This window comes from Ambystoma mexicanum, chromosome 12 (assembly GCF_040938575.1).
Source record: "Ambystoma mexicanum isolate Mex_15411 chromosome 12, UKY_AmexF1_1, whole genome shotgun sequence".
NCBI classification, from domain to species: domain Eukaryota; kingdom Metazoa; phylum Chordata; class Amphibia; order Caudata; family Ambystomatidae; genus Ambystoma; species Ambystoma mexicanum.
In genome coordinates this window covers 792,451,322-792,473,984 of record NC_090936.1, presented here as the reverse complement: position 1 = coordinate 792,473,984, position 22,663 = coordinate 792,451,322, and the positions used below count along the sequence as shown (strand labels likewise).

The 22,663-nt window shown below is 50.1% G+C and overlaps 1 protein-coding gene across 3 annotated transcripts in view; it reads left to right on the top strand.

Annotated features, from left to right (window-relative positions):
- PPP1R12A (protein phosphatase 1 regulatory subunit 12A) overlaps positions 1 to 22,663 on the top strand; it is a 2,468,713-nt gene that overhangs the window by 1,037,697 nt on the left and 1,408,353 nt on the right. For 2 of the 3 annotated variants that reach the window (XM_069629288.1, XM_069629289.1), the window contains exons 13-14: positions 3,884 to 4,051; positions 4,588 to 4,758. In XM_069629288.1, the coding sequence (XP_069485389.1) occupies positions 3,884 to 4,051; positions 4,588 to 4,758 (339 nt within the window). The remainder of the gene's footprint in view (positions 1 to 3,883; positions 4,052 to 4,587; positions 4,759 to 22,663) is intronic. The other variant, XM_069629290.1, reaches the window with a different exon arrangement.

Genomic DNA, 22,663 nt, shown 5'->3' with positions numbered 1-22,663 from the left:
TGAAGCAGTCTGTCGTCAACCTTTTCCACCCTCTGGTCCATTTTTTCGAGTTTCTGGGCTATGTCAGAGCGCGTGTCCCTGATTTCTTGTAGGATCGAGGCGAAGCCCCTCTCCATAGCCGACGGGGGGGGGGGGGGGGAGGCGTATCCTCCGACTGGGCCATGGTTCTTTTGAGGCCCAAACCGTTGTTGCCCCTATTGGCTTCTTGAAAGCGGTACCCCTGCAAAGTCTCTCTCCAGCTCATCCGGTATATGTCCCGAGGGCAGGAGGTCCGCCTATCGCGCCCCCGTCGGGGGGGGGGGGAGGAGGGCCTCCCCGGCACGGGCCGCAGGCGCTCCCGTGAGATGGGCCCCGCGCCTCGGGGAGAAAGCTTCACCAAGCTGAGGGCGGGCACACGCCCCACTGTCGCCCGGCGGGGGCCTCACACCCTATGTCGAGGTCACTGTGGCCAGCCGGGGTCCGTCCTTGCTTTCCCCCCCCCCCCGGGGGGGTCGTGGGAGCGGCTGCCCCTGTGGGACCTGGGCCCCGGGACCCACGATGGGGGGGTCGCAGCTCCTGTCCCCCTTACACTTAGAACAGATCCCCACAGTGGGCGGGGGGGATCCTTCCGGGCGGGCACTCGCCCCACCGTCCCTCAGCGGGGGCCACTCACCCGGGTAGCAGCTAGAGGCAGGAGGGGGGCCAGTGCTCGAGCGCGCCCCCTCACCTCCGATCTCCGGCACGGATCCAAAGACTCCCCATGGGGGCCCGCTCCCGCCGCGCCGCCCGCGGATCCTCAGCTCCGGCGGGGGAGGAGGGGCCCGTCCTCTGCAGTGGCCGGGCCAGAAGGCGCGAGAAGGCCTCCGACGCGACCCGACGGGGGATTGCTCCGGGTCCGCGCTGTCCCGTCTCCACTCCCTGCTCCCGGTGCTGGTCTCCGGCTCCAGTCGGGGCTGGCTTACGTTCCGCCCGCCTCTCGCCGCGTGTAGTCAGGAAATGCGCCGGAAGGCTTCGCTGCCCTGCTGGTTCTGCGGCCGGGCAGGCTGCGTATCTTGACTTCCCGCGGCTCACGCGGGACTTGATCTCGGGCTTCCCGGGGTCTGCAGACTCCGTTCTTTGGCTTCGGGGGTGCCCGGGGGGTTGATCGGCTTAAAATGCAGGTGGGCCTCCGGGGGGGTCTCGGGGGGGGGGGGGGGCTCAATACCCTCTGAAAGACCGGATCCGGCGGGAGCGATGCGATCAGGCAGCCATTGCCTGCGCGCCCCCTGGTGGCCTCCGAGCTAAGGCTTTTTGAGTTTGTGTGGAGCCAGGCGGAAAAGCTCTCCAGCGGAGATGGCCAGAAAAGAGTGATGTCACATCTGAAGCAGGTCCAATACTACAGTCCATATAAAAGCCACCTCACACGTACGTCTCAATATCAGCGTGAGCCCAGGAGGAGTGCAGAAATTACCACAGAGGGTGTACCAAAGGTTTAGTGGAAGCCATACATGCCTGAGGGTTCCCCGAGTTGGGGGGGGGGGGGTGGCAGGTACCCGTCCATTATGAGGTTAAGCTGGTCTGCCGCCTGTTGACCTTGCTTCCTGCAGAGCCAGCACCCCGAGTGTCACTAGACTTGCTTGTTTGTAATGCCGGGGTCATCCACCCTGACCACATCCACAAGATCGCCCCACCCCCAGTGCTGGCGTGAATGTATGGGCCATCCTGGCCGTTCGCTATGTCCACAGTTCTTGGGGTGAGGTCCGTGTGGGGGTGATTACCCAGTTAGGTTAAATTGCGCTGGTGAGATCCTGACAGAGAAGGTGGGGGGCAGCCCCCACAGGCCCCTGCACGCCCAGCCAATGAAAAGGAGGGGCTCCAACCAGACCCGCCGGCTCAGCTACGGGCCCCCCTCCCGCCTACAACAAGGAGCAGCATGCACAGCAGGGCTGAGTCCGTGGGGGGGGAAATGGCAGTGTCCTCCGGTCCCCACCCCCCCACCCCCACTCACTATGCAAGAGTCCGCCTCAAAGCGCTCCAAAGATCCGGGGCTGCAACTCAGCCCCACACAGGCCCCCCTGCCGAGTCACGCTCGGAGCCCCTCCACAATGGGGCCGCCTGCAATTCCCGCTGCTCCGCCAGAACACCACGGAGCCTTCCAGTGCAGAGTGCAGAGCGTAGAACGTAGAGATGGCGGGGGCCAGGATCCGAAGACCCCAAAGGTATGGCGCACAGCCCGGGCTCAGCTCAGCACTCTGCTCCCCAGCATAACCCGCCGAGCTACAGGTGTCAGTCACCACCAAGCCTAGCCCGAAGCTCAGCAGCTTCCGTGCAGGCGAGCTGCACCATCCGCAGTGGACCAACTGCCTCCGGGGGGGGGGAAGAGGGGTGGGCACCCAGCGCGCCACAGCCTCGCTGCCCACAGTCATCAATTTCTCTAGATCCATGGCACGCTCAGGGTTCGGATCGGTATCCTCGTGTGCAGGAGAGGTTCCGATGCAACCCACTAGAATTTGTTTGTCTGGTGGCCACGTTTGAAACCATGTAACGGGGCCAGATGTCTGCGCCTCCATCTGAGCACTTTCAGGCAGTAGCCATCTTACGAGCCGCGCAAAAGCACCCGCACCAGCTTGTGCTTTCTAAAGGTGACTCCTTGAGTTGCTGTGATTTCTCTTTTGAACACTTAACTATTTAAGATCATTTTCCTAAGAAGAAGAGCATCAGAACTTTGACTTTGCCCATTGATTTTGGCTGTCATGGTTCCCTAAAAGCCACCTTCTGAACCTATTGGCTTTGGCAGTGCGTGTTTGATTACAGGTTTTAAATGTTGAACACTTAAATGCTGGGATAATAGACTGCCTGTATCCCTTTGGGAGAACCTTACTGTTCTTGTAACCCATCGGTCTGTTCTGATCTTACCCTTACCTTTCCTTCCTTGAAAACTCAATATTGCAAAGATGTTACTATATAAATGTTATACTGACCTCCAATGACGTCGGCTCTGTGTGCTGGAACATGTGTAACATATGAATGAATTACTCGCCTGCTTTTTTCAATTTTTGAATTGAATCCTAACTTGGGATTAAGGTTACAGCTAATAAATGCTTTTTAAAGAATGCTTTAAATATTCTTGTGTATAAATAAATAATTTATTATAACTTTTAGTGTGTAAGTGTTTGCTTGGATACTTGTGTTTAATGATTTTATTGTACAGCTCTCCAGCTCACATTACCCCTCTTAAGATAGGCCTGGCTGCTCAGTCACACCAACAACTTGTGTAGTACAGGCCTATATTGAAAGTTGGGTTACCTAATACCAAGAGATAAGTCTTGTGTAGTCCCAAACCAGTTGGACAGCACTAATTCTTACCTAACACCTCTTTAAACCAGAGGTTCTGTCTGCGTGCCAACATTTTAAAAAGCAAAAAAAGTAATACAGGTATTTTCACCATTCATGTTGGACTCCAAAATCATTTAGGACTCGGTCATTGAATTTGTGGTGCTTTTAGATCCACAAATGTTTTTCAATTAAGGTTCCTCCAGAGCAGAGACTGGCTTCTCATGATTCCTTTAGGTCTTGACCACCTTTTGGACCTATAACCTGGGGTCAATAAAACAAAGCATATGGTGACCTGAAAGTCCCTTGGGGCCCAAACATGATGCCTGGCTGGTATTGAGAAAATGCTCCAATGGTAGTGCATAAAGTAACACTATGTGGACATTACCCAAGTAACATCTCCGGTACCAACCACTTGGCACCTGGCATGGCAGTTGTAATGGGGATAGTTGCAAATATTTTCTATCAATTTGGTAAATGTGATGCATAGACCTTAGAGAAACACAGTAAAGTGTGAGCAAATGTGCTGTATTCCGAGCAACATTTCATTTACAAGAAACTATCCGTTCCTATTTGTTCTTTACTTCTGCAGTAGTTCTTTTGGTAGAAGACCAGACGACATAATGTGTTCTTCTGTTACAAGTAGTACCTCAAAATTGACTTCAACAGTTGCAGCTCCTTCTAGTTTTCAGAAGAATGTTCTTGTCAGTCCAAATACAACTGCAAAGACAATGGGTTCTACATTTGGCACACAAAGCAGGTAGGAGACTTTATTTGGAATATATAGCTCTTAACAAGCTTTTGTATGTACTTGTAATTTTGTTTAATAGCTCTCAGGGCTTTGGATATTTTTATTTGACAACTTAAGTACTATTTGACATCCTCTGGAATAAGCCTTGGGCAACCTGTGTGCTTCCAGGGGTTTGTTTCTAGCAAGGAGAGATATTGGTGAGGGACATGGGTGTCACACTGGAAATATCCAGAGGGCCTCAGCTTGACCAACACTGGTCTAGAACAAAAATACTTTCTGGCAAAAAAGTGGCACATGCCGTTGCTGGGTAAGTAATCTAGAAATATTTCAAAACAGGGTTTCTGTAGTTAGTTTTGTTCTGAACTTCCTCCAAAACATCACTCATTGATATTACATTAAACCTTGAACAAAAGAGCATTATTTCAATGTTGCCTCAATTTATAAAAAAATATGCCCACCCTGATTTTCCCTGCCTGCTGTTTAGTAAATTACTTTCTTTGTTTAGCAGTTTCCTTTTTTTTTTCTTTTTGTTGCTGGTGTTTTAGTACCTCAAATCGTTTATGGGCTGAGGATAGTTCTGGGAAAGAGAGTATTCCCACAGCATTGACAAATCCAGTAGCTCCAACTATTGTAAATGCTGCAGTTACAAACACCTCTACATCAACCGCTTCTGATGGCACTGTGTCCTCAGCAACAGATTTCAGGGAACGACGCAGGTTTGTAAATGTTCCATATGATGAAATAACCTTTTTTTCTACTTTTCCTTTGTCTGTATCAGATGATCATAGCGGTACATTATTGAATCCAAAGTATAGCTATAGAGAGAGCCATTGGTTTTAAGATGGCTAAAGTTGTAGTTAATTGAATTCCCTCGAAGCTACACACCACTTTTCATTGTAGCGTAAACCATTTTTGCAAGCAATGTTATCTCCTATTATTTATTTTTATTAAGTTTATTCTTTTTCCAATTTGCACTTGTTTTGCTAATCTAATTTCATTGACCTCACTACTTATTTTTGATGTTGCATGCTAGCATCAAATTGTGCATCTGCAGACTGTCAATTTTTCTGTTTTTCTTATGTGGTTACCAAAGCAAAACATGTTTAAGCATCTTAGTTTGCCATTTTATTAGTTTAAAACATTCTTCAATTTCGCAAAATCCCTCAAAACGTGACTTTCAACAACACCTGACCATGAAATAATTTCATTGGACGCACAGAACACAACTCGCAGTACTGCCCCACTGTTAAAATTTGCCAGGTGAAACGCTGGCTACTCAAACCTTGTACAGCACTCTGCTGCTCCTGAGGTACGCCCATGCTTTAAACAATAAAATAAAAAAATAAAAAAATAGAAATACCAAGGAAACCATTACAACTTGCTTGATTTGCCTGGCATGCATGGCTGAAGAGTCCAAGAAGCCTGCTAGGCTCTCGCAAAAGGAAAGCAAATCTGCCTCTTCCCCCAGTGGTTTGCATAACAATGCACCAAGCTTCCCATTGATGCCTAATGACTGTTTGCCCCCAAATATTTACTTAGGAGGTTTCAGTTATTTAGTATAGCACAAATTAGGGGGTGCAAGGCAAACAATCACATATTCAGGATGTGCATGACTTGTTATTTTACTGGGATCTTTCTCCAGCATTGGATCTGTCATATATTCCCCTTTGTTGGGCTGGGAATCCTCTGTAACATAGAGCAGTTTCAACTTAAACTGAAAACTTCAGTCACTTTTGTGCACTAGTATAGTCAATTTTGGGTCATTCTACCCACAGCTAATCGGAAAAGCTCTTAGCTCTTCCCCTGTTGGCCATCTTTGGATTTTTTACTGCACGTTCATGTTCGGAGTCCTCAACAGTTTCTCTATTTACTTCGAGAATTTCTTTAAATATATGATGACTCGTAGACATGCTCAACGACGTGAACCGTTTCCAAAGTCCAACAGCTCTCGTCCACCAACGGTTCCCGTATTCTTAAGGTTGTCTATGATTTTGGGTCTACCTCATGGCCGAGTCCACGATAAAGAGCACTTTCAACGCCTGCGTGCACTGCGGCCTGAAGAACGTCTATCGACTATCTGCATGACTGCTTGTACTGTCTGCATCAAGTCATCGAATGTGACATTTGTCAGTCTCTCAAATAAGACACTTTTTGACAGACACTGATGACTGGTTGCATGGCTCGACGCTGGTGGGGCCTCCGACTCTGCTTCAGTATGGAGTCATGCCTCACTTCGACAGTGTAGGACAATCTAGCGGACCACCTCTAGTAAGATGTCATGGTTTAATGAGGAGCCGTCCAGCAGCAGGAGGAGAAAGATCAGACGTCCAGAGACCGGCCGAGACAGTCTGACAATGGCAGAAAGATCTTCTTCACCTAAGGTCAATGCCTCATCCGCATCAAGGCATAAGAGGATGCCAAACCCGTCCACTGATATTAGCGGTGCCCACGCTAAAATAATTACTACTTTCGTCAGTTTACCAAGGCGGCTCCACCGTCCACTACTGATTCGTCGTTGATGACCCCATCAACTGGCACATCTTCCTCTACCTCGACGTCTAAGCCACATTCTACTCCATTGACAACTAAATCGACTACGACACCTTTCACGACACTGTCAATGACTAGATCAATACCAACATCACTGACAAAAAGGTCAACAAAACTGGCGACCGCTGCACCAACAGCAGCTCATACTACCTTGTCAACTCGGCGACTATTACGATGTCTGCGCTTGCAGCACTCCCATGACCGTCATACCCTCTACCAGGGATTAGGGTGCCAGTACAGCCAACATTAGTGGTGGATCCACTCCTCTCTTCCTCAGATGAAGGGGCTGAGGATGGTATGTCTCCTCTGTTCTCCTTTTCAGAAGCTCAGTAGACCACCTTCAAAACCTGTCTCACCAGGAAGGTCGTCGGGCCCTACCAGGGCACCAGTGCCACCAGCAAGATCTGCCTCACCATGTTAGGAGAACAATCCCTCTAAGGACACCTGTGCTATTGCCAGTGGTACCAACCCCAACAAGGGATATTTAAATGGACATTCTGACCACTCTTAACTACACTAGTGTCCACACTTCAACAAAGGCTTGCCAGAGCCTTCACCAGCCACAGACCTACACCACCAATGCTCTGGAGGCATCCCTGGCCCTCCCTGCCTCTCCAGGGAGGAAAAGCAGTTAACATGGCCTCTACAATTGTCTAATACTGACACTGATCCTAACAAACGGGACGATGTGGCTTCCACTCATGCATCCGTCACCGATTGTTAGGGAGAATTCTCATTGATGGCTAATTTCCTCTCACCTAGGGAGTCCCCCAGCAGCTTTGCTGGACTTCTGGAGTTTATTTTTTTTTCCACTTGGTAAGAGTGTGAGCTTTTTTCCCCCCCCCTCTTACCTGTGTTTTGCCAGGTATATTTCTCTGTTTTTATGATTGCAGACTCTAAAGTACGCCACTTCAGTAGCCCCCTTTTCTTGTGTCATACAGCACCTTCAGTGCCATGGCTCAGGGTTGTCTTTAAGACTCCCTCCCCCCTCCCCCCCCCCCCCCCGACTCCATTTCTGAGGCGGACTACCGTCTCCCAGAAAAGGGTAAATCTACCAGAGATCCAGTACACCCCATCTTCCATGGAGTACTGGAAAGGGTTAATTCGTATCCCTTTTTATCTGTACCTCCTAGAGCATTGTTTTGCTCTTTTAACATTTAGACTTGGCTGGTGGCAGTGGTATCTACCCAAACTTTGTCTACCCCGATTATATTAGATAAACGTGGTATTGTTCTTGGATATTATATTAGCCTCGAACATAAACCCGCTTGACCATATCTTTCGTCTTTTGGCTCCGGTTGGGTTTACTCACCATTTCTATTTGTTAAAGTCCTTCTTGTGTTTTACTTTGCGCAGCAAACTAGGTTCACCTTCTTTGTTCACTGTCTTTTGGCGGGCTTCTGCCCAGAAGCCCTCCACCAGGTGCCTGGGTGTCTAGGTGGGCTGAATGTGAGGGAGGGATGTAGTCACCCCCTGCACAGGGTACCCTTGGAAACCCAAGTCACACTTTGCCATGATTGGCTGAGGTGGTTGTCCAGGCTGGACAACCCCCCTGCTGGGTGATTGACAGCCAGGCTGGTTGAATGGGGGTTTTGTGCATAAAAGGCAGGTCTCTTGGGCTAGAAGTCAGTGTCGCCACTGGAACTACAAGGAACCGAAGAGAAGCGGAGAGAACGGCAGCTGCTGCAACTACCCCGTCCCGGTAAAGCCCTGCTGCAGTCCTGAGCTATCTACCCTTCGACTAAGAGAAATCCAGTCCGATGTCTTCTTCCCTTGAGCCTGGTGGGGATAACCAGCTCATCTTCTTCAGCCAGAGGTCGCCTTAGTGGTCGAAATCGCTGCACACTGCTGTAGTGGTCCGGATAGCCACCTGAAGAGCCTCTCCTGTTTTTAAGGAGCACACCTTTTATTCATTGTCGCTGCTGCCGGCCTCGTCCCTGTGTGGTGCAGACCCCTTCAGACGTCCTCCTTCACAACAAAGCTCCAGGAACCGTGGGTCTGTGGGAAACCAACAAGAACAACTGCCAGGGCACTAGCTGCACCATTGGAATAAGGTAAAGTGTTTTGCTTGAGGAAACTGGGTGAACCCCTTTTCATCTTCAAGGCTTGCCCTCGTCTTCCCTCCTTCTTATAACGTTTGCTTCAGAACATTGACAATATCGAAGTATTCTTGGCTACGTTGAATCGTGAACTGTCTGACTGTGTGATCTTTGGCAACAGGTCTCCGGTGTCACTTAACCCTGGCTCTGACCTTTTGACTCTTGAACTCCTGTCTCTGAGTGTTTCTCGATTCTGTCTGCCTAACCAAAATATTGGCTGTGGTTTTTGCCTCCAACTTCCTCTGGGTATCTCGGGTGCTAAGTGTGTTTTTGCCCCGGTAGCATTTCATGTCACGGTTACGCGTTTAGTTATTAGAGCGAACTGTCAAAAAGTGATTGCAATCGTATTCGCGGTAACATGTTTTGTTCGTAACACCGGTCCATTCAAACACAGGGTACTTACCTTGAGACTTGCTGTACAAAGTGAATTGGTTAGTTGTAGTATATTTTTCCTGTGGTTTTAAATCTAATATAAGTGTCATGTTTACAACAAATGCTTTAAAAAAAAATGTACTTCTATTTTTCTACCTGAAACCTTGAGTCAGTGTTTGCTTGAGTCACAATAATTGTGATCCCTTTGTGTAATCTCTGCTACTGCTCATATACTCTTGAGATAAGCCTGGCTGCTCTGCCACTTCTACCACTCTGACGTAGAAGTACAGGCTTGTACCAAAGGTAAAACTTGTATTGCCACCTGCAGTCTTAATTGTGTGTAGTGGTCCCTAAGGGCACTGCACAGGAGTCTGCCTAACACCGATAAATTTGATGAGTTCGTCCCAGCAGACGGCGAACCAGATTAAGTCCCAGCTAGAGACTCTTCCCCAGGATGAGGTGTGTTTGTCCCATGCGCTCATGGTATAGCGGCCAAGATGTTCGGGCTAGCTACAGAGGACCAGCGTTAAGACAGCCTCCTATATCAACAGAGAACATCAGAGGAAGTCCATGATTGTAATCCCACTCCTTGAAGATATCTGCGAGGTTGGCCTCGTGACCACGCCACACTGCTCCTTCAGTGCCTGCAAAAAAGGACCACTTTGATCAAAAATTCAGAGCCCCGGACACAGCTCCCGTAAGTCTCTGCACACAGCCGACTCCTGATACAGTGGTCTCTGCCGCTGTCAGGAAGAGATCAGCTAACCCTTCCTCATCTTGTTCTGTTACTCCAGACAAAGAAGGGCAAATGCCTGAATGCCTTAGGGAAGAAGAAACACTTAACACCAATAAAGTTATATTACTATATATATTGATTATATTTACACAAGGAATGTCTTAAAATACTTAGATTACTTAATCAACATAGGAATACTATAAACACTTTTCAAAGGCCACTGCTTAGTTGGTAGTTACTTGCGGTACAATTGTTTAGAGTTTAACACTAATGACAGTTCTACTCTATTATCAGTATGATTGCGCACTCATGCAAAGTCAAATAAATAGTTATTGTATTTATCTAGCAAAGCCACATGAGATAAAGTATTTTAGGAAGGAAAAATGTTGGTCAGTTGTACAGTAGCAGAGTTTAACGTTCTAGAGGCAGTTTCATAGCAAAGTAAAGCTTTTAAAGTCTGATCCTTAACTCTTTGTAAAAGTCAGTTTGGAGAGGGCTCAAAGTCTTACCAAGCAGCAGAACAGCAAATGTTCCAGTGGATAATTTTAGTCTCTAGGACAAGATGCTAGAAGAGTTAGCACAACGTTGGAGACCCTGCAAAATTACTTACAAAAGGGACACAAGCCGGCAGCTTGGGTTAGAGGCAAGAGTGGACACCCTGGACAGCTTTGTGCACTCCAACACTTTGGAGCGACAACTTGGTTGAAGGTAACAATACCTTTTCACCCCACAATACCTTATGTTAGAAATAATGTGGGTGGATTCTCCTCTGTGTAGCAGCGACGCACCCAGTCTCCGGATTCCTTGGTCTGGTGATGAGAGGAAGGTCTCTGACATGGGAAGTCTTAGCAACAGTCTCGAAAGAGGATCCTTGGAATGGATTTCTTCAGCTTATCTGGTCAGTCTAGTTTTGGTGATTTATTATTTTTTTTTTATTTATCAGCACCAACAAAGGACGGTATTCGCCAGGCCCTCTTCTTCGATTCATGGAGTCCTGCACTATGGTTGGTGGACTTTGAGTCCGATTCTGTCTCTGTAGGTTCCGCTGGCGCTCAGCAAAGACTTGAACGGATTTGGCCTCTCAAAGATGATGCACTGCAATTGGGTCGGAGGTTTACTGGTATGCACAGTCTGCAGCTTTGGAAAGGCACGGCACCTTGGCAGATGGCTCAGATTGTAGTTCGTCTCAGGGCTGGTTAGTCCCACCAGTCAAAGGGAAGGAGTCATCCTCTTCGGAGCTCCTCTGTCCATCCAGAAAACGGAGTCAGGACAGCAGTGGTCACTTCACAATGTTGCAAAGGGTCTGCATGCATCTCTGGCTGTTGTTTTTATCCTTTACTTCAGTTTCCAGTGGTCGACTTGTCTTTTTCCCTCAGGAGCCTCACCTTTTCTTAATTTCAGCACACACTCCTCTGCAATCTCTCGCGCTCTCACAGTTTACAGAAAGGAGCTGGTGGCTTCCAATCAGGGCCGCTTGCCCCCCACTGTGCTCTGGTTGCATTCAGGCACTCAGAGAAAGGGCAGGGAAAAACTCATTCCCCACTTGCTGCCTGCCCAGACACACCGGAGACTAGGCGGTTTCACTCGAGGGTTCCTGCCAAAGCCAAAACACAAAGTCCTTCCCCACCACTAATGGTAGAAGAAGGGCGAACAAAGAACAACCATGCCAGAAATGGCCAAAAAAAAGAAAGGAGCCACCATGTTAGAACATAGGTGACCCTATTGTGCACAACCAGTACTGTGAATACAGTCTGCAGTAAAAATTAACACAATAGTTTGTAGAACACATCCACTGCCATTAGCCGTAACTAGAGGGTTGTCTATGCGACTAAAAAGTCACAGGAGCAGAGAGAAGGGGGATACCTGGTATCCCTTTTGCACTCCACATAAGGTGGTGTGTGCTAATCTCTCATGGTATAACGTTTTTTAGGAAGGATACACAGTATCCCTCTATCCTTAAAACTGTAGTTACTGTAGGATAACAAAAGAATCTCAAAAGAGAACTTGTAGGGTTCCCAGCAACACTGTCCATAAGGGGCTGTGTGCTGCAAAAGCAAAAGACAGATGCCTTTAAAGAGATATCGAGGAAAGTAGACTTCATAGTAAAGGTAAAACATGGATCACAGAGTTCCAAAAGTCTGAGCAAATAAGAATGAATTAGTGGAAAAATGCTCTACTCAATCAGGATAGCAAGAAAAAGGACCAGAAGTCCAGCAAAAAGTGCTGGGCATCTTACTAGGAGAGGGGATGAAGCCTAAAAATGATGAATCTCCCTAACGCACACCTTGAATTTTTGCCAGATGACAAAACGCAGGCGGCTATGTACATATTCCACAAGGGTGAGTTGGACTCGCTGGAGTTCATAAACATTCCACTGGACATTCCCCTCCATAAGCAAATTGGAAAAGCCCCACCATCTGCTACTATGACACTTTCGAGCGTTGCTATCCAAGGGGGCAGTGCAAAAAGTGCCAAAGCCAGAACTAACATCGGGAGTTTACTCATGTTATTTCCTTGTAAGGAAAAAGGTATTACGCAAGAAGTCAGGGGGTGGGGGGTTGGAGGCCCATTTTAGATCCAAGGGTACTAGAGTTCCTCAAAGTACAAACATTTTGTATGGTTACATTACAACTGTTCCTGTCTCAACTGTAGCAGAGGGACTTCCTAGTGTCCCTCGACGACAAGGACGCATACCATAACCTCCCCATTCGCTGCTCACACCTCTGCAACCTGTGGTTTGTGGTGGCCGGGATACATGACCAATTGAAAGCTCTTCCTATCTGACTTCGCTTTGCCCCCCAAGTCTTTACCAAATGCCTCCCTCCAGTGGTGGCACATTTGCGCCAAGCGGGCATCCACATCTACCCATACTTGGACAACTGGCTAGTGAGGGCCTGTTTTATGTCATGACCGTAAGGAACACAGCAGCTACCATTGAATGTCTGCAATTTGACAGCTTCTCCATAGATTTCCCAAAGTCTTGCTTAAGACTGGCAAGGCATGCTCTTTACCTGGGAGCAAAGCTAAAAACTATGTCCTGCACAGCATGGCCATAGGACAACGGGTTGCACACATTCCTCTGCAAGGTGCACCACCTGACACTGGCTCAGACAACGTCTGTCTGCAGTTAAAAGTCCCTGTTGGACACGATGTTGTGCATTTATCCCATCAGCCTTTGCAGACTGCACATACAGCCCCTGCAAGAATTTCTGGACGCTTGTTGGGTGCAAGTGTCAGGGTCCTGGGAAGATCGCATCACACTGACACAGCATTTCAAGCACGACCTTCACTGGTGGTCCGTCAACGCTCACCTTGTGCAGGGTGCTCCCTTCCAGTTGCAAGCTTGCCAGGTCACCGTCATGACAGATGCTTCTCTAGAAAGCTGGGGAGCCCACTGTCAAGATGTACACTCAAGGGGTCTATGGTCGCATGAGGAAATGCTTCTGCACATTAACCTAGTGGAGCAGAGGGCTATTTATGTATTTGTTTAGGGCCCTCAAGTCCTTCCTCCCTCTACTGACAGGAAATTTGGTTCAGGTTTTATTTGGTGCAGGTCTTTATGGACAACACCACGTCAATGTTTTTTATATCCTGCAAGCAGGGAGGCACAAGATCTCCGCAGATGTGCAGGGAGGCTCAGGCCTTGTTGTGCTGGACATTGCAGCATCACATGTTTCTGCTTCTCCTCCACCTTCCAGGTAGCCACAACACCTGGATGATTCTCTCAGCAGGGAGCTGTGCTAAAGCCACGAGTGTGAACGGCACGACTATTAACTTCACCAGTTGTTCAAGAAATACATTAAGTCCCAGAATTTCAGGATGGTCGCGCTGCAACACGTGCTCGGCCAGCTGAAGGAGAGAGACTTTCTGTCATCATTGGATCTAGAGGACGCATACTTTCACTTCTCCATCCTCAAAGGATATAGTAAATTTCTGCACTTTGTCGTTCAGGCGAAGCATTACCAGTTCAAGGCTCTCCCTTTTGCACTCCACATAAGGTGGTGTGTGCTAATCTCTCATGGTATAACGTTTTTTAGGAAGGATACACCATCTAGGCAAAGTGCAACGGCTGTTGGCAATGTGGGTCGCCACAGTGAGGGCCATCAAGTTGCTACTCGGCACGATGTTGTCATGCATATACCTGATTCGGCTCTGGGGCACATCCACAATGGCTCTGCAAGTTGCGGATGTGCCCCATAAAGGAGTTCCTTGATGCCCGTTGGGTCCAGGTGTCCGGAGGCTTCCAGGATTGCGCTCAACGAGGAGTACCGTCGAGTGATAAGGTGGTGGGGCGTGCGCTCCAACATCGCCGGAGGCATGTACTTTCAGAGCCCCCGTGCCAGGAGACGGTCACGACAGACGCTTCCCTGGAAGGATGGGGAGCCCACACCGGACGTCTTCACGCCAGAGGCCTGTGGCTCCTGGAGGAGAAGACTCCACATCAACATCCTGGAACTATAGGCAGTGTTTTCGGGCATCAAGTCCGTCAAGGGCAAAGTGGTGAGGGTGTTCACGGATATTACCACCACAATGTTTTACATCCGGAAGCAGGGGGGCACCAGATCCCCAGTGCTCTCCAAGGAGGCTCAGGATTTATGGCTCTGGGCCATCACACAGGGGATGTTCCTCATTTCGTTTCAACTGGCAGGAGTAAAGAACAGTGTTGCTGACTCTCTCAGCATGGAACTGCCTTCTTGCCACGAGTGGGAGCTTCGGCAAGATCAAGTGGAGAAGCTTTTCCTCAAGTGGGGCAGTTTCCCACATCGATCTGTTTGCGACGGCGACCAACACAAAGTGCTGGCGGTTCGCCAGCAGACTTCCCCCATCCAGAGGGCATGGGGGGCGCATTCTCAGTCCCTTGGGAAGGCCTGTTTCTGTATGCATTCCCTCTGTTACCGTTACTTTGAGGCATCAATCATCTCAGACGTTACTGGCTCCTGAAGCGTTAGAATTCTGTGGCTATGATCTTCGATGGACTGCAGCGAGATGCTCGCCAAGGCCAGGGCATAATCTACCTTAAAATGCTGAGGACACAAATGGAAGCACTTTACTATTTGTTGCCGTTCACAGAAGATCAACCCTCTGAGGGTCACGGCCCCTCAGGTATTGCCATATTTACTGTCATAGGCTAAATCGAGGCTGGCTCAAGCCTCCATGTTTCATCTGGCGGCTATCTCCCGCTACACTGTATTCACTGTGGTCGCACCGTCTGGTTAAGGAGTTCATCAGGGAACTGTTCCTCTCATTCCCAACGGTGAAGGCTCCGAACCCGGCGTGGGAGCTCAGTGTGGTGCTGACTAGGCTCATGGGGGCTCCATTCGAACCTAAACATTCAGTGCCGCTCAGGTTTCTATCATGGAAGGCAGCTTTCCTCATGGCCAACACCTCTGCAAGACGAGTAGGTGAGATCCAGGCCCTGTCATGCAAGCAGCCTTACTTGACTTTTCACGAGACGAGGGTGGTGCTGCAGGCGCACCCTTCCTTCATGCTTGTTAGGGAGAATTCTCATTTTATGGCTAATTTCCCTTACCTATAAGAGTCCCTCAGCAGCTTTGCTGGATTTGAAGGGTTTATTTCTTTTTACCTGCCAAGAGTGAGACTTTTTTTTTTTTTGTTTTGTTTTTTGTTTTTTTTCCCCCTCTTAGGCATTGTTGCTGTGTTTTCGAGGCTATTTTTGTGTTTAATGCCTATGGGATCTTTTCTCTCACCCATAGGAACCATCTTTATGCACATGTGTCCCACAGCACCCTCCGTGCCGTGACACAGGGATGTCGTAGCGACCCCCAAACATAGACTCCATACCCTGGGACGGACTACTGTCTCCCAGGGCATGTAAAGTCCCCATTGACTTTACTAGTTGATTGTTATGAACTTAACCAGTACACCCCATCTTAATATGGAAGCACTGGAAGGGGTTAATAGTATTTCCCCTATGTTCATTTTCGCGAGGGTACCTTAAAGTCCCCTCTACAAAGTTTCTGGCTGGTGGCAGTGGTTACTACCTTTTTTATATTCGACCGCAAATATTTTTCTATGGGATTTTCCCATTGTTCCAGGCTACCACTTTTACTGACCGCCTCTAACATACGGCCGGTTTATTTTATTATTAACTTTACTCCAGTAGGTTTTATTTGCCAGAACTTTGATAAAACTTTTCTCGAGTCGTACTCCATTTTCCTAACCCAGGTCGGGGATCCTTTGTTCGTCCTTTTGGCGGGCTTCTGCCAAGAAGCCCTCCTTTCGGCGCCACGGAGTCTAGGGTGGGTGTGTTTGGGAGGGGGAGTAGAACCCCCGGGCAGAGTTGCCACAGCAACTCAGGTCGCACTCTAACCTGATAGGCTGGAGGGTTTCCCGCCAAGAAGACCACTATGAATGGGTCTCTTTCTGCATAAAAGCAGGGTCCTGAGGACTGGAAGAGCAAGACGTTGCCACTGGAACTACAGAACCGAAGGGAAGAGAAGCCAGAGACCTCTTCAGCATCTACACCACTGGTGAAGCCTTGCCGGATCGTCTCACCACTTTTCTTCCACACGACAAGAGGAGATCTTCAGCGGAGGAGCCTCCTTCCCTTGAGCTGGTGGGGACAACCAGCTCACCTATCGGACCCTCGGACCTGCCTTGGTCGACTCGACAGTTCCCTGCACTTGAATACCGGATAGCCAGGCAGCTATCGACCCGCACCGCGATTAAAAGGAGCGTACCTTTAAACTTCGTTTGGCAGCACCGGGGCTGGTTTCATCCCTGGGTAGTGCAGCGACTCGAACCTTCCTCCACGACGAGAGCCTCTCTTCCTCTGTTGGACCCCTCAAACTGCAGGAACTACCAGGAACAACCGCCACCGCAGGAGCCACTTCTCCACGTTTAAGGTACATTTTTCCGGGGCGTGGCTAGCAGCGCGTTGAGGACAACGTAGCCTTTCGTCCCTCCCGCGATCACCGCATGAATCCTGATAAATCGCCTGATAGCGCTAATTATAAAACTTAAAAATTACCTCTATGCTTAGAGGGAACCGTGGTGCTCACTCGGTCCACGCGGTGAAAACATTCGAAAGCCGGGCACGAAGATATGTCGAGGCGAAGGTGGACGGAGAATCGCCCGGCGCTCTCACAAAATGGCCGCCTGAGTGAAGAGGCTTAACGGGCGGTACACACTGGGTGACAAGGTGCTGCAACGGTTTCGGCCGAGGAAAAGACCGCGGAGGGAGCTGGTGTGCTCCTGGGCGAACCTTAAGAGGCGACCTCATGACGAACCAGACCCTGAGCTGAGCGGAACGACTGGGGAGGCGGACGACTCGCCCCGGCCCTAAGGATCCGGGCCCGGGCCTTGCCCCAGGTCAAGGCGACTGAAGCAGGAACCTGCAACGTGTGCCTCGGGCGCCCCTCCCCCGGGACACGAACTGGTTTCCCCACCCGTCGTATCTGTGAAGAAGAGCCAGGCCTCCTCGAGAGCGGTTCCTGGGCCTCCCCCCATCAACCGCTCAAGTGCGCAGCAGATCCGGCGAATTGGCCACTGGATGACTTGGGGGGGCCTCGACGAGCGGGAAGGTCCAGAGTACAGATCCTGGAAGAACACACTGGGCCGAGACACCAACCCATATATTATTTGGGCCGAAGCATCCGGCACGTCGTGCCTTGCACTGCAGAATCAATGCTCGCAGAGGGGGCCCCCTGAGAAGGTGAACAGGCAACACCGGCCTAGACGTCAGACGCCTCCTGCACTGAGACCACAGCCCCGAGACACGGAGCACACGAGGTGGGAGTGGTACGCCATCGGGGAGAACCCAGCGGCGCTGTGGTTGGAGAGCAAGAACGTTTTACATTCCGAATCCCGGCAGGAGTTCACCCGGGGGCCCAAGTCACGGTACACACCCTGACACACGTTAAGGGCCACGAAGCTGCGGATGCCCACTGAGGAATGACATCACCTGGGCAGGCGGTGGGCTCTGTGCCCAACCACACCACCCCTCTCCCGGCAGGGAGCCGCAAAGACAGGAGGTTGACCTCACGCCGAAAAAAATCAACACGATCGCCTCTCGGCCTTGCTGCGGCCCGACTGAGATGGGACCGACCCAGCTACCGAAGGCCCTTGGTAAGAACACGGTTACCGAGCTACTGCCCCAGGATCGGGGTGCGACCATGGGTAAAGAAAGAACGAGGAAGCCCAACATGCAGAACAGAATTGAACAATATACTGTGCCCTCATCACAACAGACAGATTCCCAATCGCTACATCCCGACGGGATGGAAACTGAACACACGCTCTCGCTTAAAGACGTTATGGCGGCCATTGCGGACTCCCGCTCATCTATGGAGCAGAAGATAGATCGCATAAGCCTCGACGTCTCCCTCCTTAGACATGACCTCCAGAAGCTGTCTGCCGGCACTGGAGAGGCAGAACAACGGATCGCAACGACAGAAGACGGCCTGCACAATGTGCAGCAACAGATCCATTGAATCTCGGCCACACTCAAGACGCTGGGGGCCAGGGTGGAGGAGAGCGAGGGAAGGTCCAGACGCAATAACGTTCACATCCTTGGTATCCCCGAGAAAGAGGAAGGGCCCTGCATGGAACTCTTTTTGGAACAATTGCTAACAGATCTGTTTGACTTGCAATCCTTTTCAAAGTTCTTTTCCATCGAGCGAGCGCACCGTATGCCCGCAGGCAGACCACTGCCCGGCGCTCCCCCACGCACCGTGATCGCGAGATTCTTAAATTATCGAGACCGGGATGCGCTCTTACAACTTGCAAGATACAAAGGTACAATTACATTCAACGGATTTAGACTGGCCGCCTTCCCCGACTACACTAGGGAAGTACAGAAAGCGAGACAGTCCTTTGGGAAGCTTAAGAAGCAACAGACATTGGGAGTCAAGTACGGCCTCCTGTTTCCCGTACAATTGAAAATGAATCAGAGGCACGACGGTCCATTTTGATGATACTGGAGAAGCGTGGCGCTGGGCGGAGCAGCACATTGAAGGAGACTGGTCCGCAGCCCGGGGTAACAACAGAAACAGGAACCCCAGACCATCACTGGAGCAACATCCCAGGCCGGACCGGCCACCACTACCAGATCTGCCAAAAGATGGGGGTGATGAGTCACCGCCCTCAACCCGCCGAGGGCCTTGCCCATGGGGTATCTACCTTGTGGTCACTGACAGTACGAAGCCATGGGACTACTAAAGGCGATTTCACACGTTTGTAATGCGGTAAGCGGGGGATCGCTGCCCTCCCACTTGGGTGTTTAAGAGGGGGGTACAACACCATCACAACTCCCCTCCCCCCCCTGACTTTCTAGTTAAACTTTAATAAGGGCAGTTAAAGATGACAGTCTACTCTTTTTGATTGTCAGCAATGTTGGGTCGACAGGCACTTCAAGTTGGGGTGGAGTATAGAGAGGGGGAGGGAGGAGTTAGTTGGGGAACTTTGTTATTTCAGGACCGACCCTCCCTGGTAGCTCTCCAGGGATGGTGGAGCTCCTGGCCGGTTGGGACAACACCACACAGGATCAGCGCTTCAGACCTCAATCTTTATCTTTCTTGCACAGCATGTTCACACGTCGGGGCTGCACCCTCGGGGGCAGCCTGCCTATCCCTCTTATACCTCTACTAGATGTCACTTGACCAATCTCACCCACCCATGTCCACGCGCCCCAGTTCTCTCAAGGTTCTCACCTGGAACGTGAACGGGATGGGTTCCACGATCAAAAGACGTCTGGTCAAGCAGCTACTTTCCAGATATTCCCCCGACGTGGCTTTGCTCACTGAAACACACCTTGCGGGGGCACACTGTAAATTCTTTCTACGCACCAATTACAAGACCGCCTTCCATGCGGTATACACCATGGGATCCAGGGTCACCCTTATTCTTATACATAAACCGGTCCCGTTTGTTCTACATGCACTAGAGCAGGACCCTTGCGGACGCTACGTGATGGTGCTTGGGACACTCCGGGAAGAAACACTTGGACTTGTTTCCATTTGCTCTCCACCTGGGCTGGGGCAAGAACTTCTTGATGACCTGACCTCCTTGTTGGGTAGGCACCAATCAGACAAGTGGTTCCTGGGAGGGGATTTCAACGACGTCATGTGCAACACCTTAGATCGTTCGCACCTTGGACAACGCAACCCAAACCTCCCCACGAAGCTATTTAACTTTGTGTATGCCCTGGGTCTTGGTGATGTATGGCGGGAACTGCACCCGGGAACCAGAGGCTATTTGTTCCACTCCGGGGCACACAGCTCCCTTTCCAGGGTTGACTACCTATTTGTTCCACACACAGACCTGTCTAATATGCTCTCAGCAGACTTGCTCCCCCGGGGGGTTTCGGACCACTCGTCTCTCCTGGTGGAGAGGCGACTGCAAGGAACGGCCCCCCTTAGAACGTGGCGATTGAACACGTACTATTTAGGCAGCTCGGATTTGGTAGACCGCCTTACAGAGTCCTCAACTGAATACTTTGAGATTAACTGTTCTGACGAAACCGACCCGATTGTGCTGTGGGAGGCCTATAAGCCCGTGCTGCGGGGAGAGATAATCTCTTGGACAGCGAACAAAAGAAAGGAGAGGCTCCGGATGATAACTGAGGCAGAGGAGGTGGTAATCCAGAGAAAATGAGCATACCCTAGACCCTACCCCACAGACCCACATGTCCCTTCAACACGCTAGTGAATGCCTCCGAAACCTTACGCTAGACCATGCCAAAGAGGCCCACTGGGAATCCAGAACCCGGATATACGAGCTTGGGGATAAAGCCGGTAAGCTGCTGGCCTGGCTTGAAAGGAGGGATGAGGGTCGGCGCTTGGTCCGTGAGATCACCCCCACGCAAGGCGAGATCTGTCGGTCAGATGCCGATATAGCAGAAGCCTTTGCCCAATTTTATGCTGAACTATACCAGGCCTCGGAGCTACCGCTGGACCGGACCCTCCTCGATGAGGTGGTGGTCCCCGCCCTATCGGTTCAGCAACAGGAAATGCTGGACTCTGATCTCTCTGAGGCCGAACTGGTAGAAGCCCTGGGACCGCTGCAACCGGGGAAGACCCCGGGCCCAAACGGATTCCCCACAGAGATATGGCAGAAAGTGGGAGGCAATAATGTATCACCTCCCCTGCACCAGATGCTGCTGGCCGCGTTAGAGCGGGGCTCCCTCCCAGACGACCTATGTAAGGCCACCATAGTGGTCATCCCCAAGCCTGGTAAACCCCAAGAGCAATGCGCGTCTTATAGGCCGATCTCGCTAATCAACGGCGAAGCCAAGGTCCTGGCCAAGCTCTTGGCTAACCGACTACAAGGGGTAGCGGACACACTTTTATACATCCAGACCAATGTGGCTTTATGCCTCATAAATCAACCAGGATGAATCTGCGCCGACTCCACCTGGCGCTAGAACGCGCTCCCATCCTTGACACCCCATTGTCACTTCTGGCAATAGATTTTGAGAATGCATTTGATTCTGTCCGTTGGGATTGCCTTTGGGAAATCATGGCCTGGATGGGATTTGGAAAAAGTTTCGTAGGTTGGGTGAAATTGCTTTATACAAACATCCGGGCAGAAGTCAAAGTGAACGGATGGACCTCCAGAGCCTTTCCCTTAGGTAGAGGCATGCGGCAGGGCTGCCCCCTCTCCCCTCGCCTATTCGCCCTCGCCATTGAACCACTGGCACTGTGGCTTCGTCAAAGCAGAGCATGGAAGGGATTCAAATTGCCCGAAGGGCATGAAGACCGCATATCTCTTTATGCTGATGATCTTTTACTATACCTGGCTGACCCAGTTCGGAGCTGTCCCATAGTTACCCAAATGCTAGGAATTCAGTGGGTTGAAAATTAATTGGAAGAAATCCGTGATGTTCCCGGTGAAGGGGGACGGGGGGAGCAGGCCGAGTTACCAAGTTGTCCGTACCGGCTCGAACGGCAGGGCTTTAAATATTTGGGGATTTGGGTAACACCTGAACTCACTGGATACACAAGACACAACCTCCAGCCGATCATGGATAGGTTGCTCCACGACGTCCACCATTGGAAACTCCTCACTCTGACCCTCATGGGGAGAGCCGCGCTCTTTAAAATGTCACTACCAAGATTCCTCTACGTTTTGCAGAATGCCCCGCTTGCGATCCCTGCCCCCGAATTTAAGCGTATAGAAACCCTTTGGGGGGGGGGAGGCCGCTCACACATTGCACTAAGTACCTTGCAGAGGTCAGTCTGGGAGGGTGGGATAGGCGTATCCCGTCTCCAGACTTACTATTGGGCTTCACAACTCTCGGTGGTCAACGACCTGCTTCACAGGGATCGGGCACTACCTCACATTAGGGCAGAAGTGGGAACCCATACAAGGTACGGACCTGTTGCAGGAACTGTACCAATCTCCGGGTAGGCCCCCCCGTTCACAATTAAGGCTCACACTACTATGGTCTGTGTTGATGCACCTAAATCTTCTAAACCCCTCTTCCTTCCTACTGTTTTAACTTGTGGAGTGCCATTTTGGTCAGTTTTCATTCACATGTCTTTTGGTTAAAGTGTTACTGTGCATTACTTCACAAAACTTCAGGGAAGTGTTGCAAGGGGGTGTCTGAAGATATTTCGGTTTAACTTGTACTTTCCCTCCCTTTCGTTGAATTGGTAGAGTGCCATTTGTAGTAGGTTTTCACTGTGCCGTTTTGCTCAGTTTTCACTATACCACAAACTTGCCTACAATTGAATAGGGAGTTGTATATGCTTTTCTTTTGACTAAGCTTAACTGACTTATTAACTGTGATCTATGTGTTGACTTAGAAGTGTATAAAATAAATATATATTCTCTTTTTAATACAAAACTTTGGTGAGTTTCCTTGCTCCATAGTACTGTACTGCCTATTGTGTCAACCCTGAA